Consider the following 19,749-nt stretch of genomic DNA (forward strand, 5'->3'; position numbering starts at 1 on the left):
GTCAGTCTAGCGTCTTTCCTGAGGAGTTGGGTTTGAGTCCCCTTCACAGCCTATCAATCACCACAGACATGGCAGAACCTTGTCTGTTTTAAATTAGCCTCATTGCCGACCTTCTATAATGATGAAGAGTACTGGGAATGGATTGGGAATGCTTGAGGCAATGGTTTGGGGAATGCCATGGATGGCCCTTTACAGAGAGGCTAATGAGAACAGTCAGCAGGGACTGTGTGTGCAAAGCTCACAGAAAGATGGTCATTTGGAGAGTGAATGTGTTTTTAATAAAACCAAAATTCCCTGGATCCCAAGACAATCAAAAGAAGAGGTGGCCAAAGCATTCACATTTTCCTTTCTTGTTTCTTTTCTTTTTTTTTCTTTTCTAAACCAAACCAAACCCTACTGAGTGGTCTTGTCCACTACTGGCCATTTGCCTTCTAACGATAGAGTCCATAATGAAATAAACCCTTATAATTGACTTATTTAGTTTGGTAGCTACACTGTGCATCACCCAAATAGTGAAGCACATGGTAGACAGCCTCACATAAACCACACCAGAGACTTTAAAAGAGTTTGACATTAGGATGTTGCTAAACGTACCAGAAACATAAAATAGCATACGATTCTTATATATGCCAAATTTGGCCACAATCTGCACATACACATATATGTAAAGGCAGATGTGAATATTTGGTCAGTTCAGCAATATCTAACTTGTATTTGCATTATGAGCTGTTGGGTAGCTATCTGTGTTTACAGCCTTAATAAGCATAAAAATACACTGGACATAAATATTTAATAAAAATGCAATTGAATTAAGCTATGTTTATCAAAACTTTTAAAAATTGAATAAAATATTATCCTATTTATTATAAATGTTGTGAGTATTCAGGTGCTTCTTCGAAATTGGATCTCCATAGGATCCCCAAGTGATCCAATTGGCTTAAATAACTTTTAATGGGTGCTCTCTTTAGCGCCTGGTTACTGTTACAGTTAGAACTACATTATAATGAAAATGAATGTCTGTTTTTGTAAGCTCACATACTAGCATAGTCGGCATACTCTGATAGCTTAGCTGATACTCTGTGCATTTGCATTCATCTGTTCAAAACCATCTTTATTTATTCAAGTATATGAAGTGAAAGAAATTACATTATGTCCAATTCGTTTTATTATGCACCATAGAGTAAGCTAATGTTTTTGATAAATTAATTTTGTAATTAGTAACTATTAATGATAGTTGAAGACCGAGGGAGGACAATATTTTTCACAACACCAGCATTTCTCTCAGCTTTTTTGAATAGATTGTTTTACTGAGCTTGTCACAATGCCTTCTGGAATAGCTTTATTTCATAAAAGATACCTAGCTAACAAGGAACGTTCTCACAACTTCACTTATGTTTCTTAAAACTTATATACATGCACAAAACATGGAACATACATTTTTGATATACATTCTCATAACGTTGCGAGAAACTTTCTTAGAACAACATTCTTGGAACATTCTTATGATGTTGGTGAATATTCTCATAATGTTGAGAGAAAACCTTTTTAGAATGTCATATTTTGGGTAAAAAATGAAATTAGTAGAATGTTGTAAGAAAAAATTTAGTAACAAGAAGACTGGATATTTTAATGTTCTTTGAAAATTAAAAAACTTTGAAATAACGTTATATTTTGGGCGAAAACAAAGTTATTAAAACGTTATTAAAATAATAAAAATACTTATTATTATTAACACAAATACTGGACATTTAAACGTTTTAGAAACATTTTAAAACAATGTTCCCAAAATGTTTTTATCACCTAAATTTGTTACCTGGGTATGTCTTATGCTGCTTTAGTATTTGGCCAAAAGAAGGGGTCTCAAAAGGCAGCATAGTGTAACTGTACTGCATATTGAACTGTCTTGTCATTGGTTGCACATCCATGATACTTTAAAATGCTATCAAATTGGACAGCATAATAGACTTTAGAACAAAGCTTATGTTTGTCTTTCGAACACGTCTCTCTCTCTCTCTCTCTCTCTCTCTCTCTCTCTCTCTCTCTCTCTCTCACACACACACACACACACACACACACACACACACACACACACACACACACACAAACTCACACAATCCATTTACTTTATTATCCAATAAATATAGAGGGATGGAAGCTACCTCTCTGAGTGATGGGTTTCAGATTTTAGCACTGAACTTTGTTCTGCTCTTATCTGATTTTCGGCGTGTGTGTGGGTCTGTATGAATGAATGCATGTATATGCATGGCTTGCGTCCCAGTTCCTTAGAACTCTGTGACACTTTTGAAGATAGTTTGTGAAGAAGGATTCTGAAGTTACTCTTTCACACACACACATATTCACTCAACATCCACATACAAACTCTGTTTATGACACTTGTGTGTGATAGTGCTCATAAGACAGAAATACTGATACCAAGGTCTCACCAACCGCAGCCCTGGCAGCTCCTCTGAGGTCAGACCATCTGTACCTAAAGACCTCCTCACGAGGATCAAAAACCACCATCAAAACTCCCTCTAAAGTGGTTCATCATCATGACAAATATGAGAGAACAATAAATACTGCTAGTTTGGCTGATACTTCACAAAACGCTTCCCAAGGCCACTTTTTGGAGGTAGGGTGATTCCTAATTACTTTAAGCTGACTTGATTTCTGGGTATCATAAATAATCTTTCGAGGTAAGTAAATGTATGTAGCTATAACTCTTAAAAATAAAGTTTCCAATTAGATCCAGATCCAGAAAGTCTGATGCCACAGGAGCTTATTGATGTACTGCCACATTTTGTGTCAGATCTCTAGTCAATGATTTCAAACACCATTGATTTCCATGTGTCATGTGACTAAATGTGTAAATGGTAAGTGATACATGGAGACATAAACTTCAAGAAAAGTCACAATATCAAAAATCAATTAAAATAAAATAAAAAATATTTACATCAGTGGAGAACCTTTAACATCCATAGAACCTTTCCATTGCACAAAATATTTGCAAAATTTATAATGGAAAAAGGTTCTTGAGATTATTATAATCTTCTTTAATCTAAGAAAAAAAATGTCATTTTAAGAACTGTTCACTGAAAGGTTCTTTGGGGAACCAAAAATGGCTCATCTATGGAAACACTGAAAAAAAAAAAAAAAAAATTTGGAAACAGTGTATATGCCACCTTAAAAGTAAAGGGTTTTGCACTTTATTTTTCACCTTTATTTTTAAGAGTTTATACTAGCTATTATTGTCTCTGTCTGAATAAAGGGAGTACAAATGAATAAATGGAGACAGCGTTTTGTTATGCCCTCATAAAGGGTGGTCTGGTGTCTGTGTTGTCCTCCATCAGATGTCTGTTGTTAGTGGCAGTCGTTTTCTCACGCTTTATCTTCACTGTGATCTCTCTGTCTCTCAGGACTATTTCTCTACCCACCCTCTCATTCTCTCTCTATCAACGCTCCCCATCCTGATGGCCCTCAAGAAGCAGCGGGGGCTTGACAAAGTCAAACACAGTAACGTCAGCAGTGCAGGACAGGCCAGAAACAGCTTTCATTGGGATGCTGGTTTGGAGTGAGGTTTGGATGATGGAGACACCTCAAGTTTGAAGAGATCACTCAAGTATCAAGTTTTCAGAAATGTTTCTGCAATATGGTAAAACACTGGGGAAAATCCTCCATGAAGGCCGTTGTGTGAACTGCCAAAATGAGGTTTGTCTGCAGAGAAAATATTTGCACAAAGAAATAGAGACCCTGACTAATGAGAATGAAAGAGAGCTTATTTTGGAGGCACTCAGTGGTTAGGATCTGGTAGCATCCTCAGTCTGACTGGTTGTGGAGTCAGAAAGAGATGCAGAAATACTTCGGTTCGGATGATTTTGTATTATAAACAACAATCTAGATAAAGTTAGGATGAACTGCTGTGGCTACATCTACCTGATAGTTTAAACAAAAGCAAACAAGATACAAATGTATTTGCTGAAGCAACCATGCCATTTGTGCCTGTTTTCTTTTGTGCTTTTTTATCCTGACTTGCATCGAATACAATGCTGTACCAGGTGTGCTACCAAGCAAGTTTACTATGTCAAAAATGCCATATGAAGCTGGCTGTATGATGCAAATGATAAAATGTAATAGTTTTCAAATCATGCACTATAGTAAAAGTCATAAAGTCAGTATTTTGCAAGGAACTGTGCGAAAGTAAGTATTTATTAATTGATAATCTGCCCCTTAATCATAAATGAGTAATAAGTTTTTTTTTCTTTTCTTTTTTTCCCCCAATGAGCCTAGGTGGAATTTAAAGAAATAGTTCACTTAAAAATAAAATTGTGCAACCCTTTTATCATTCCAAACCCATATTACTTGTTTTTAAGAAGGTTGTTTTTTTGAGGCTACTATTTTTTATATACCAGGATCTGTAAAACTCCAAAAAGGATATATAAAAGCAAAAGCTTGTGATTAAAACCCACCATTTTTACTTATTCTGGGAAAACAGACAACATATTAATCACTTTGTTAATCAATATTTATTTTGGTCCAATCAATACTCTTTAACAACAAGCATGTACTTCCCCCAATACCACCTGCCGCTGCCTAACAATAGCTAGTAGCAAATCATGGCTTTGCTGAGCTGAGATGTAAACTGATGTCAATTGGCTAGTTACACACACTGTTGAGCTGTTTAGTTCAAACGTGTGTGTTTGGGTGTGTTTTGTGTGTGTGTGGTCAGCATGTGATCAGCGACTCTAGCTGAGAGAGTAAAAGTTGATGCTCAAGTGTGTGTGTGTGTATGTGTGTGTGTGTGTGTGTGGATGTGTGTAGGGTCAGGTCAAGGGTCACTGATTCCTAATTGACGCAACTCTCCATCCACAGACTCCTCACTGCTGGCATCATGGCAGCAGGGGTCAGCGGGGTCCCGAAGGTTACCAGGGGTCAGAGGACGGAAGAAGATGGGCCACACAGAGACTTCTGTCACTCCAAATACTCTTCATCTCTTCAGTGCATTCAGTAACCTCTCAAAGACCCCATGAAAAGGTCTGACAAGCAGTTTTTTTCTCTTTGTTGACATATTTCCTACTGAAATAGGAAGTTGAGCAGGGATGTATTGATAAGTTTGATGGCCCTTCATATTAGATTTTCCATTCACTTTCGTTCAAAGGAAGTTGAGCAGGGATGTATTGATAAGTTTGATGGCCCTTCATATTTGCAGATTTCTTTAACTATTTTTTTTCACATTATTTTTGTTCGGTTTCCTCAAAAGAGAATGATATAAATATGCGTATTTATTACAAGTTAATTTATCATACTGATGGCCTGAAACTTGACATGAATTAGAAGCCACTAAAACTATTTCTTGGGATGCAGTAGCTACACAAAAAGCATGTTTCCCTACTGATGGTTCCTATTTAAAAATAGCAATAGTCTAACCATATTCTACACAACATATAACCCACATATATCCCAAGTATTACTACAGATCAGCTGCCAAATAGGTACTAAAATGGACTCTACAAATATGTACCTTTTGAATAGGTACCGCCCCAGTGACATCTGTAGTACCTTTATTTCTGAGAGTGTAGGATATGATATCAATAGAAACTGTCACATGACCCTCCAAGCAGGAAGTCCTTGACAAACAACTGGAAAGCTACAAACAACAAAAACTGTTATAATTTGCTATTTTTTTTTTTTTATGTTGTTCCGAACTGAAATAATGAAATGGAATAAACTGCATTTTACTTCATTGACTGTTGCCCATGTTCCTCAATGTACTTTATTGAGGTGAGTCTGGAAATGACCACCCTGTTTCATATTGTACAAACTGTATAAAATATACTAAGAAATCACACAATTTACCCACAGACAGTGGTTTTAGTCTAATGGCCATTGGTCTTAAAAGCCCTGTGTGTCTGTATGCCCATCTTCCTCAGATGTTCTCAGCAGAAACCTTAATACATCCAGGCTGGTAGAAGAGCCATGACACAGCATCTAAACGTGAGGGTCACAAACACTGAGCTGGGATTGTTAACGGCATCTTATATTCACATCCATTCTCCATTCAGTGCATTTGGTTGTAAAACCAGGTTGTTTATAAAGCAATAAATCAAATAGTTTATTAAAGAAAACACAACGTGTACATAAAACAGGGACCACACAGACAGACGAGAGGCTAATGTTCATACTGAGGTACATTAGCTTTGTTTGGAAGTCAGATGTAAATATAACATGTCAGTTAAATGGCAATGTTCATTTAATTTAATGCTGTTATATGTTTAAATCTGGACCACCGCTTACATCAATACTGTGTGAGGCGATTTTGTTATGGGATGTCCCCCCAATGAGTTATATAACAGATATAACAATATAACAGAGGGCATTAGGCCTCACAGAAACTGGATTTCCCCCACAAATCTTAATAAATAAATAAATAAATAAATAAATAAATAAATAACGTATTATAAAATGTATACTATACTGTATTATTATTAGTTACACGATTATTATTTTTGTTGATATTATTTGTAGTATGAGTGATTTTTGTTCAATTTCGTTTTTCTAGAATAATATAATGAAATTTCCCGGGAAAGTAAAATATGTAGCTCACGGCAACAAACTTTGCACCAATCAGATTGCAGAAACCAACTCCGTTACTGCCACTAACGTGGAGTTTCAGAAACTTTCCACCAATCAGAGCGCAGAAACGCGTTCCCTGTACGTCCAACAGCCAATGGGAGCGCAGAGCTAGTCTCCTGCACAGACAGTAACATGGAAGACCAGACTGGACTGAGATTTACAAACACTGCGAGCAAAGAACATTAAAGCAGCTCCTAACCTGTGTTTCCGAGCGCGTTTCGTCGGTTTTATTTTGACGAAAGGCGTTTTTCTGAAGTAATGAGAATGTTGGGCATGTATGTGCCGGACAGATTCGTGCTGAAGTCCTCCAAAGTTCAGGACGGGATGGGGCTGTACACTGCCAGAGCAGTCAAAAAGGTTCGTGCATATAAAACAAACTCTCAGCTTGAAAGATAAAGTATGCGTAGTGCAGTAATAATAAAAACGCTTCTTTTTTCGCCTACTGGTATTACTCTGCACATAATGTATTTAGTATAAGCGCCTGGTTGTAGCTGCATTCCTCTGTGTATGTGCTTACGTGTGCTGCCACGTCCCTTACAAACAATCACCATGGTAACCATCGTTTCCGCCAAAAATTTATCATGCCAACCACCATTTCCGCTATAATATACAGCTACTGGAGATATTAATATTACACTGCATCTGAACTGGGAACGTGTTATTAGCACGCTATTAGCATATTAATATTTGCATATAATTACACTTGTAAAAAGTACTTATTATGGAAAATATACTTTACAATAATATATTTAAGAGCAAACTAAATGTAATGATTTCAGACAGTTTATTGCATGTTATTTAAAGCATGACAAAAGATCATTAAACTATAATGATTTAAAGTGTACTTTTATGTAAAACTTTTTTTAAAAATGTGTTAAGAAATGTAGTCATGAATGTACTTCCTTTAAGTACACTAAAGGGGCCTTTAATGTAATCAGTATTATATTAGTATAATTTAAGAGTACAATAAGTACAAGCACATAGTTTTTTTTTATACTTTTAAGATTTGAAATACACTACAGTTTCAAGTAATGTATGGGAATGTATAAAACAAGAAAAAAAAAAACACTTAGAACTTGTTAGCAAATTTCACAATCATTTATATATTATTTATTTATTTATATTAATTGGACATTAAACAGCCTTCTGTCTGTACAACTTTTGCTTTAATTCTCGGCACTGATTCATTCGCTAAACTGAACATCCAATCAGAGCTCTCGCACTCACCGATGGCCCCGACGCCGATTCAACATGTTGAATTCACAACATCTGCACAAGCCTTTGGAAATGTCATCTGAAGATGTCAGACCATTTTATATATACATTGCATGTTTTGAAACTGTATCTTAACATGTCTGAGACTTGACTGTAGTGCTGGGCTATATACTGGTTCAAACCAGTTTGAATTATGCATTTAAAAAAAAAAAAAAAAAAAAAAAAAAAAACGGCATGAAACGTAGACAGCATTATGAATTGAGAGTTAACTGTTACCCCTGCCAGATTAAGCACCCCCTAGTATTGGTAGGTTTAAAGGTAGACTGCATTATTAATTGAGTATTTTATTATTTTATTATATTATTTTATTATATTACTATAGTTTTTTTTTTAATTTTTTTTTTAAAATGTAGTGAATTATGACATTTTCCCACCCTGTTTCTCATCCTTTGATTCAAACAGTCTGTTTTTGGGTTGTTTCCCCTTTAAGAGTTCAGTGTTAACGCCCACTGTTATGATTGGCTAACGACAGTGCCTATGGATCAATTATTAACCCCCCCAGCCAGAACATTTGCGGATTGAGCGTAACTGTTTAGTAGCGGGTGATGCATTCGAAGCGATGGCTCTTGCAATTATAAAACCTTATATGTTTGAGCACATCTGCGTGGCATTGTAATTTTCCTGTACACAGACCCACTCACTGTCCGTCGACTGAACACTTATGAGGCGCGCGACAACGATACGAAATGAGCGTAGTTGTCTTGTGCTGGAGGCGGTCATATGCAAATGGTTGGAACCTCACTTCGCACCGTGACGTCACTTCTTACCATGGATCCAGAACGAGCTGTATTTAGAGCTTGATTAAATAAATGGCTCATTTATAATGGGGAGGACGTCTTAAGCTATGAAACTTGCAGGCCTTTTTAATGGTACAAAGACCTCTTATATTCCAAAAGATCAAGGCAAATTTGGTTTCTCATTTCATGACCCCTTTAAAGGTAGGGTAGGTGATTTCGGAGAGGCTAGCAATATCAAGCTAGCTTTGAAAGCAAAATCTCACTCTCCCTGCATAATCACGCCACGCCTCCTACAGAACACATGGACATGCACAAGAAGAGCAGAGGCTAACCAGCGACACGATGAGAGACGTTGTTGGTGGAGGGTTGAATGCAGCACTGTCAGATTAGCTGATGTCTCATTCAACATTGAGAAAACATTACAGTACAAAGCACATAATATTACAATAATAACACCTTCCTTTCTTGCTCGATCTGCAGTAGCGTAATGGACCGCGCTGATGAAGTATCATGTCTGGACAGGACAGCCTATCATAGTCTTCAGACCAAACATTTTGATTGGACAAATGTTTTATGGAACTACTCCTTCCACAGACGATATAGCCTGAGCAAAGCATTTTATCCAGCTGAAAACTAAAGGCTAAAGGCCGGGACACACCAAGCCGACTTCAAAGAACTAGCGGTGACGAAAGCCGACAGTGTTGTCGCCTCGCGTCGGCAGCGCTGGACCAAAAAGCTGCGCTGGAACACACCGCACAGACTACACACGATGGCAAACTAACACGTGCGTTCTGTGCATGCGTGAGAGGAATGAGCTATTAATAGTATTCGTCATTCAAAAGGAGAAACCGAAACAAAGATATACGAGATAAACGCAGATATACGAAATGTAAACAAAGTAGCGCTTGCTTACCATTTTGAATATCAGTAACGTTAATAACTTTAATCATTTTAAGCAGCTCATGTTGTTATGAAAACATTTGCGTGTTAGAATGATTGGGAAAGATCACATAACGTAACATTAAACAGCCTTCTGTCTGTACAACTTTTGCTTTAATTCTCTGCACTGATTCATTCGCTAAACTGAACATCCAATCAGAGCTCTCGCACTCACCGATGGCCCCGACGCCGATTCAACATGTTGAATCGGGCAACTGCTGCCCATGTGAGCCCGATGAGTGGAACTCACCAAACAAACTAGCCGGACCGATGATCGGCCGTTTGGATTGGTGTGTGCCGGGCTTTAAAAGTGACAGTGATCAGTGCTGCGTTTTACCCAAAGTTGAACATTCTTTAACTCTCAACGCTCAGAAAAAAACACCCGAGCGCTTAGCATGAAAAAGACGCTCAGCGCTCGGCATGCTCCTGGTTTTTTAAAAAAACACACCACTCCCATTGAAAACAATAAAAAAAGACACCAGCCTCGGGTAAAAACACTTTGGTGGACACGCAGCCTAAATACATATAAATACATTTAGATCACTTAGTGATTGCTAGTATCAGGATGTGAAGAGTCTTTCAACAAGCATAACAAAAAATGTTTTTGAACCAAATCACCTTCCATGCCTTTAAGAGTAGATGTGAGGGAGAGGTTAAGATTGGGGCTGGGGTTAGGATTAGGCAATCAGGTAGTGATTTCAACAAGAGGTTAATAATCTGGCAGGGGTGCAGAATTCCTCATAATACCGGCAGCCTCAGATTATTGTTGTTACTTGATCTGAACAGACTGCGTATCATTAGACAGATTAAAGAATCCAGCTTCGATATTTGACCATTGTTTATGATAAAATTCAGCTGCAGTGATAGTAATTTCTTCATTTATGTCAGGAATGCAAAATAATCAATTGGTAATGCATGATATTTTGAATACAATAACAACACACATTAATATTTAGTCACGTCTACTGCGGTTTATTTGTGTTCACATAGCTTCAATGAACAGCGTCCATTAGAACTAAAGTGTGCATCCTTGTAGAAATATTGAAATATTTACATGTTTACTTAATATTTCTTTAGACAGAATCACAATTTTCAAATAATTTTGCCACCGTGAGGTGTCATACACTTGGTTCTGGAGGGCGCATAAGTCTGAACTATGCAGCCTAAGCACCCGTGGTTTTCTTGTAGGCAAACATCAATTTGATGCAAGCGGTTATTGGCAGCCAGTGCAAACTGATGAAGAAAGGTGTGACGTGGACTTTCTTCGGCTTGTTGAAGTCCACTATGGCATCTGCATTCTGGATCAGCTGCAGAGGCTTGATAGTACATTCTGGAAGGCCTGCCAAGGGTGCATTACCATAGTCCAATCTGGAGAGAACAAGAGCTTGGACAAGGAGTTCTGAGTTCTGTTCTGATAGGAAGGGTCTAATCTTCCTAATGTTTTATAAGGCAATTCTGCAGGACTGGGCCGTTGTAGCAATATGGTCTGTGAGGTTTAGCTGATCATCAGTCACAACTCAGTTTCCTGACTGTCCTGGAAGACGTTATGGTTGACCCAGCTGTGTAGAGAAGTTGTGATGAAGTGCTAGGTTGGCTAAAACAACGAGCAGTTTTGTCTTAGCAAGGTTGAGTTAAAGGTTATGGTCCTTCATCCATCCAGAAATATCTGTCAGACACGCTTTGATGTGAACAGCTACCATTGGATCATCTGGTTGGAATGAGAAGTAGAGTTGAGTGTAATCAGCATAGCAGTGATAGGAAAAGCCATGATTCTGAATGACAGATCCTAACGATGACATGTAGATAGAGAAGAGAAGTGGTCCAAGCACTGAGCCCTGAGGAACCCCAGTAGCAAAAAGTTGTTATTTGGAAACCTCAGCCCTCCAAGTCACCCTGAAAGACCTACCTGAGAGGTAAGACTTAAACTGCTGTAGTGCGGTTTCTGAGATGCCCATCTTCATGAGGGTGGACAGGAGGATCTGGTGGTTAACTCTGTCAAAAGCAGCTGACAGATCCAGCAAGATGAGTACTGAGGATTTGGAAATGGCTCTTATCAGTTTCAGGGCTTCAGTAACCAAGAGCAGGGCAGTATCAGTTGAGTGGCAGCTTTTGTAGCCAGATTGGTTGTTGTCCAGGAGGTTGTTCTGTGCAAGAAACATAGAGAGTTGGTTGAACAAAACTCACTCAAGTGTCCTTGCAGTTAATGTAAGAAGGGATACTGGTCTGTAGTTTTCTAAAAGTGCTGGATTTAGAGAGGGTTGTTTTAAGCCACGCGATATGCATGAGAACAAAGTCGACTTGAGCACACGATTACCACGGTAAACACAGTAAGCAAAACAGAGTTCCCTAGCAATGACAACTCCGTTAAAATCTAATGAGAAAAGAAACAAAACGCTTACAAACTGCTGTCCTCTTCTGTTGCGTGACTGCTTCTTCATATGTCAAATAAATAATGATAAAACAATATTGAGGATTATGTCTCATACCTGGCAGAGGTCGCAATGCAAAGAGGAGAAAATACTGTAGCAGGCAGAATAAGCTCATTATGTGAAAATGGTGCTCACAATGCGAAACACTGGATGAAAATCCCAAACACTGATTTGGGATTGGGGCTTTATATGAATGTATCTCTGAGGCGAGCTGACTGTATTCAGAAAAGTTTAGGTATTTTCTTTTCATGTTAATATAATGCATATTAAAGTATAAAGTAGTGTTTATAAGCGCAGCACTGCTTTGTTTACAATGGTAACCAAGGAAACGCTGTATCACTGCGGGTCTATAAGTGCCAGCTTTTTTTTTTTGCTTCAAAATGTGAAATTATACAGTCTAATTTAAACAAAAAACTGCTCATGCTAGCATATTTCTTTGGAACGTGATTAAAATGCAGTCGTTCTGCAACTGCTTCATGCATTCTGATTCATATAAAGGTCCAGTCAGGGAAAAAGCATGATTAACTGAAACCGCCACAATCCTAAAAAAAAATTACAAATAAAAATCGTGGTATTGATTTTTTTGTCAAACCGCCCAGCACTATTTGACATCTCTCTTAATGTGTGTGAATGGAGAATCAACCCATAGACTCTTAAAGATTCCACAGAGTCTTTCCTTGATCATCTTCAGATACCACACAGAAACTGCTGGATATGACATCAAAGCACAAACACACTCGCTCTTTCTTTACAGGGTGAGAAGTTTGGTCCATTTGCAGGTGAAAAGCGGATGCTGAGTGACTTGGATGAAAGCATGGATCCACGATTGATGTGGGAGGTGGGTGACTAGACTCAACAATCATTCCATTGCTTTACCCACAATGCATTGCTATACGTTTTTTTGAGTTTGTGTCACTTTGGAGCACTTCAGAGGCTCATATCTTATCAAGCATTTATAAAATGGCCGTTTTATGACTGCAACATTTGTTTTTCTGAAGAGAATGTGAGTGGTTGCCCATACAAACTCACCATGACTATGCTAGGCTGTTTGGAGTGATTGTCCGAGTGTTCATAATTCAGTTGCTATGGTGTTTTGACAGGTTTTTAATTTGTGGTTTGCTAGGTAGTCGCTAGAGATTTCTGTCTCTTGAGAGATTGATCACTTTATATGATGAACAAATTGAATTTAGGCTTTTATTCACATATAAACATTAATCAATGCACACATTAGTTATGAGGTTCAGTCTTGCGTATTACATTTGAGCTTCTGTAAGAACCGGTGAGGTTTGTTCTTGCATGTTAAGCAAAAATAAAAATAAACTTCTGTTTATGTTTGCCAATCAGTGTTTAAAAAAGCCTAAATTAAATCTGTTCATCATATAAAGCGATCGAGTCTCTTCAGAAAATTTGAACTGAAATGCTTGATTCATATGGATTAGTTTTACGATCTCTTTATGCACTTTTTGAATCATCAAAGTAGTAGTTGCATGAACTGTCAGTGGAGTGACAGAAATCTTTTAGATTTCATTAAAAATATCATAATTTGTGTTATGAAGATGAACGAAAGTCTTACAGCATTAGAAAATTTCCGGCAAATTTCAACAAACTTTCCAAAACTTTCTGAAAATTTCGAAAAATTTCAGCAAGTTTCCAAAAAACCTCTGGAAAGTTCCCAGAAATTTAACAGAATTTACCCCCCCTCCCACCCTTCCCGCCCTTTCCAGGTGGAACGGCATTAGAGTGAGTAAACAATGACCAAATTTTCATTTTTGCGTGAACTATCCCATTAAATCTATATTTTTAAAAGACTTTTATTTAATATAATATTAAAGAAATTAAAGGACACTTAAGTGACTTAAAGAGTGTTTGCTGTCATGGCTATTTTAATTAATACATAAGTGCACTTTTACCATATTTCAAAGACAATATAAGTAATTCTGAAAAGATTCTGATAAAAATTCTGATAAAGATGTGCTTAAGTCCTACTTAAGTTCAGCTAACTGCGTTTAATATAAATTTAAACTATTATACATTTTCAGTAATTTGCAGTTAGTATCTATGAAATATTACATTCATTTTGCACTTAATTATATTCTGTTAAAGTAAATAATTTCTGTAATAAGTACTCTTTTTAAAGGCCTGCTAAAGTTTGCTTCTTCTTCACAAGGGTGATTTGGCTTAATTCTCTCATTCATTGTAAGTCTATTGCCTGTTTTATTGTTCACCAGACAAAAACACCTCTCAACAAGTCACATGATTTGCGTTTTCATTCATGTCTGTCTAGCACAAAACAGTGCGGGATGAGTTACAAACCAAAGTTTAATACTTGGGGTTAGAGCTTTGTTCAGACATTACTAAAACTAATAGTGATGTCTTTGCAGAGACTACTAAAATGGTTTTCAGTTTGTATCTCTGTGACTGAGATTATTGAGGTCTGACTGAATTTTAACCATCTTGGAGAAGTTGCTGCCCCTCTTGTTCAGACAGATGCATCACTGCTCATCTCCAGGCAACCATTAATTGGACGAGACGTGCCAGCATGAACTCCACTCACGCTGACTCTCCCATGCCAGACACGTCTCCCAGTGCATGCCGTATCTAATATCCCATCAAATATCTGCTCTTGAAAGATTTGGGTTTATTTTCGGCTGCACAAAAGTTATTATAACGCAGACAAGGTTGGGTTCAGCCACATTAGACTTGTGATTTATTAATCTGCCTGCTCTGCTGACACTATTCTGCCTAAAGTATAGTAAGCTTAAGTCTTAAATTACACTCTTGTGCATATAATTATTATAATAGATCATCTTAGTATACTATCTTTCACTGTGCCGCTCTTTCATCCTGCGTGTGTGTTGTGATGCAGGCAATTTCAGGGAATTAACCTTTTAAGATTAGTCAGAATAAGTCACTATTAGTCAGCGTTTCAGTAAGTTGAGAATGAGAAATGTCTCAAAATAATAATTTGTATTCAAAAACAGTGGGACAAAGGTACTTGTAAGATTTGGGAAAAGAGCATTCCTGTGGGAAGTGAGCAATGTTCCCGATTTAAGGCTGAAATTGTGTACACTGCAGCAACTGGTACTCTCTGGTGTAATATTGTTGTTTAAGTAAAATTGTTAGTAAAAAGTGCTTGACAACTGCTGTGTAGGTACATTGAAATTTACAATTTCTGTCTAAAAAATAAGAAGAAATTAAAAAATAAATAAATAAATAAAAAAACACTAAATACTTAAATCGAAGTGAATTTATGCATCAGGACATTACAATGTGCAGAATGAAAAAATAAATCCATTATCAGATTTTATAAAGATTGCAGGGTCTCAAGACACGGTTCATAAAAGTTTAATTTCTTTTAACTGTAGCTCCATGCAGTGAAAGATGCACTGATCAAACACATCTGTCTAGTGCATGTTTACATAGAAAAACAATGCAAATTTAGCAGAATGGAAAAACGTGTGTGAACGGCCCCTTAGTGTTTTTAAAGATTATTATAAGTAAGCCTGCTTTAATGTACGTGGATCTGTGGGTTGGATTCAGTGGATACACAGCCCATAGAGTCTCACCGAAGTCATGTTTCACTGTAAGATTATGGCAGTTATTGATACCATTGATCTTCATCTATGTTTACTGGAGAAGAGGCTATACATGTGTAATTTTGGGTCCCACCTGGACACTATGAAATTCATAAAAGCATCTTGCGTGGTATTTGGATAAAGCTTTGGACTGTTCATTGGACACTATGTTTCAATGACTGTTTAGAGGTTGTTGAGAAGCAGCTTTGAGGAGCAACATTGTCACTTGGATTCTGATTGAATGGCTTGTAACCTTTGAATATGTGCACTTCTGCAGGTTCGAGGGAATAAAGGTGATGTGCTGTATATCCTAGATGCTAGTAACCCTCGCCATGCTAACTGGCTTCGCTTCGTTCATCAGGCCCCTTCACAGGAGCAGAAGAACCTGGCCGCCATTCAGGTATGACAAGATGCCACAGCCTGATAACCACAGAGATCTCTTTACATTCTCTCACATACACACTGCTGCTAGGTACTGACTGCATTGGCAGCTGCCTTCTTAAGAACTTTATTTGAGTGACTGATTTGGAACACTGTGTAGACAAAAAGTCTGCATCAACCTACAAGAAGTGTAAGTACGGTTTGAATCTAATGGTGTGTTCACACCAGACGCGAAGCGAATATGCGCATCGCGTCACTCGCTCTAGATTACTCACGGGATGTTTTTTGTGTCATTGGGTGAATAAAAACAGCGCAATCAACCATGGTGGAGATAACTACAATCACTGTTTTGTACCTGTTGTCAAAAAGTCCCAAATACAATGGAAAGCCAAATGCCGACGTGTCTGGGTTCATAGCACCATCCAGAGGAGGATGAATAACGTTAGGATCCTGTATTAATGTGTGTGTTACATTTTACTACTGTATATATACACTGATATTACTATTATTTTTATTATTGATAGCAGCATCTCTGTAGCCATGCTAATAAAATATTAGAATATTGTGCGTTCACGGCAAACGCATCGCGCATTTTGCATCATTCGCGTTACCTGGGGATCCGATGTCTCCTTCAAAGTGCTGCCTACGTATTGCCTCCAATTCTTTTTCATGCCTGGTTGACCCTGCACCTACTTTCCTCTTGAAACACTGTACCTCTGTTATTTCTGCTCCAATTTCACATTCATGTCTCTTATCTCTGCCACTGTTCCAGTTTCACTCAAAACTGCTGCTGTTACTCCTATTCTTAAGAAACCAAATCTGGACCCAGCTGACTACGCTAACTATTGCCAATCTCCAACTTACCGTTTGTTTCAAAAATCATGGAAAAGGTTGTTGCCACTCAACTGCATTCACGTCTAACTCTCAATGATCATTTTGATATGTTTCAATGTTTTTTCTCGCAACACAGTACTGAAAATGCTTTAGTATATTTAGAAATGACCTCCTATTTTCTGGTGACTCGGGCAGTCTTTCCATACTTTTATTACTTCTTATCTCAGCTCAGCTTTTGATACTGTCTTTCATAAGTTATCAGTCATGTGCCTCTCAGAGATTGGCATCTCAGGAGCTGCATTATCCTGGTTTTCCCCCTACTCGATAGACAGACAATACTACATTACCATGCATAACTACACTGAACAAAATTATAAACGCAACACTTTTGTTTTTGCCCCCATTTTTCATGAGCTGAACTCTAAAATATCTAAGACTTTTTCTATGTACACAAAAGGCCTATTTCTCTCAAATAGTGTTCACAAATCTGCCTAAATCTGTTTTAGTGAACACTTCTCCTTTGCCGAGATAATCCATCCACCTCACAGGTGTGGCATATCAAAATGCTGATTAGACAGCATGATTATTGCACAGGTGTGCCTTAGGCTGGCCACAATAAAAGGCCACCCTAAAATGTGCAGTTTTATCACATCTGAGGGAGCGTGCAATTGGCATGCTGATTGCAGGAATGCACACCAGAGCTGTTGCCCATGAATTGAATGTTAATTTCTCTACCATAAGCCATCTCCAAAGGTGTTTCAGAGAATTTGGCAGTACATCCAACCGGCCTCACAACCGCAGACGACATGTAACCATACCAGCCCAGGACCTCCACATCCAGCATTTTCAGCTCCAAGATCGTCTGAGACCAGTCACCTGGACAGCTGCTGCAACAATCAGTTTGCATAACCAAAGAATTTCTGCACAAACTGTCAGAAACCATCTCAGGGAAGCTCATCTGCATGCTTGTCATCCTCATCAGGGTCTTGACCTGACTGCAGTTCGTCGTTGTAACCAACTTGAGTGGGCAAATGCTCACATTCAATGGCGTCTGGCACTTTGGAGAGGTGTTCTCTTCATGGATGAATCCCGGTTTTCACTGTACAGGGCAAATGGCAGACAGTTTGTATGGCGTCATGTGGCTGAGCGGTTTGCTGATGTCAACGTTGTGGATTGAGTGGCCCATGGTGGCGGTGGGGTTATGGTATGGGCAATCGTATGTTATGGACAACGAACACAGGTGCATTTTATTGATGGCATTTTGAATGCACAGAGATACCGTGACAAGATCCTGAGGCCCATTGTTGTGCCATTCATCCACGACCATCACCTCATGTTGCAGCATGATAATGCACAGCCCCATGGTGCAAGGATCTGTACACAATTCCTGGAAGCTGAAAATATCCAAGTTCTTGCATGGCCAGCATACTCACCGGACATGTCACCTATTGAGCATGTTTGGGATGCTCTGGATCGGCGTATACGAGAGCGTGTTCCAGTTCCTGCCAATATCCAGCAACTTCGCACAGCCATTGAAGAGGAGAGGACCAACATTTCACAGGCCACAATCAACCTGATCAACTCTATGTGAAGGAGATGTGTTGCACTACGTGAGGCAAATGGTGGTTACACCAGATACTGACTGGTTTTCGGACCCCCCGGACCCCCCAATACAGTAAAACTGCACGTTTTAAAGTGGCCTTTTATTGTGGCCAGCCTAAGGCACACCTCGGCAAAGGAGAAGTGCTCACTAACACAGATTTAGACAGATTTGTGAACAATATTTGAGAAAAATAGGCCTTTTGTGTACATAGAAAAAGTCTTAGATCTTTGAGTTCAGCTCATGAAAAATGGGGGCAAAAACAAAAGTGTTGCATTTGTAATTTTGTTCAGTGTATACATCTCCCACTGTTTTACTGAAACAGGGTGTACCACAGGGCTCAGTTCTAAGGCCATTATTATTTATTATTTACATTTTGCCCCTCAGACAAATTATTCTCCGGCATGGTTTTCAGTACCACTGCTATGCTGATGATATTCAAATGTACACTGCTTGCCGACCTGATTTTATTCACTGGACTTCACCTCTATTGTTGTGCGTTAACTAGTTAAAGACCTGGCTTAACTCCAATTCTCTCAGTTTGAAAGTGACTAAAACCAAAATCTTGCTTGTCGCGCCCCCCATAAAAAAAACAAACAAAACAAAACAAAAAAAATAATGTCCCCAGATTAGACCTTGAAGCTACATCAATTATTCCATCTGCCACCGTCAAAAACTTAGGTATCATTCTTTACTCTTCTTTAAATCTAGATGCTTATATTAGTAAACTTCCTAAAGCTGCATTTTTTTCAACTTTGCCGTATTGCCAAACTCTGTTTCTTCATCAGCCCAAAAGATGCTGAATCACTTGACCATGCTTTATCACATCTAGCCTCGACTACTGTAAGACTCTTTTTTTTCTGGACTACCAGTGCGCTCTATCTCCTGTCTGCAATATATCCAAAATTCTGCTGTGAGAATGTTAACTTACACTAAATGGTCTGCTTACATCACTCCTCTTCTATTTAACCTCCACTGGCTACCTGTGTCCTCTCGTATTATTCATAAAATTCTTCTGCTTACCTTAAAGCCACTCTATGGTCTTGCTCCTACTTATTTCTCTGATTTACTTTCTCCATATACTCCCTCTCGACCACTTCGATCATCTGAATGTAAACTTCTCTGTGTTCCGAGATTTCTCCTATCATCTATGGGAGGTAGATCTTTCTCCGGTTATGGCTCCTAAACTTTGGAATTCACTTCCCCTGTCTCTTAGGACAATTACCATACTGCATGAATTTAAGTCTAAACTCAAAACCTACCCGTTTAACCAATAATACCGGTCACAATATGTGTTTTCTTAAACTGTTCTGGTTCTCTGCTTGTATTTGATTGTTTGTACTACTACT

At 38.3% G+C, this 19,749-nt stretch overlaps 1 protein-coding gene across 1 annotated transcript in view; it reads left to right on the forward strand.

Moving 5' to 3' along the window:
- Positions 1-6,715: 6,715 nt before the first annotated feature.
- prdm5 (PR domain containing 5) overlaps positions 6,716-19,749 on the forward strand; it is a 71,594-nt gene continuing 58,560 nt past the window's right edge. Inside the window, exons 1-3 of the mRNA XM_042712587.1 lie at positions 6,716-6,987; positions 12,765-12,848; positions 15,863-15,985. Of these exons, the coding sequence (XP_042568521.1) occupies positions 6,889-6,987; positions 12,765-12,848; positions 15,863-15,985 (306 nt within the window). The 5' untranslated portion in view covers positions 6,716-6,888. The remainder of the gene's footprint in view (positions 6,988-12,764; positions 12,849-15,862; positions 15,986-19,749) is intronic.

This window comes from Cyprinus carpio, chromosome A23 (assembly GCF_018340385.1).
Source record: "Cyprinus carpio isolate SPL01 chromosome A23, ASM1834038v1, whole genome shotgun sequence".
In the NCBI taxonomy this organism is placed as follows: Eukaryota; Metazoa; Chordata; class Actinopteri; order Cypriniformes; family Cyprinidae; genus Cyprinus; species Cyprinus carpio.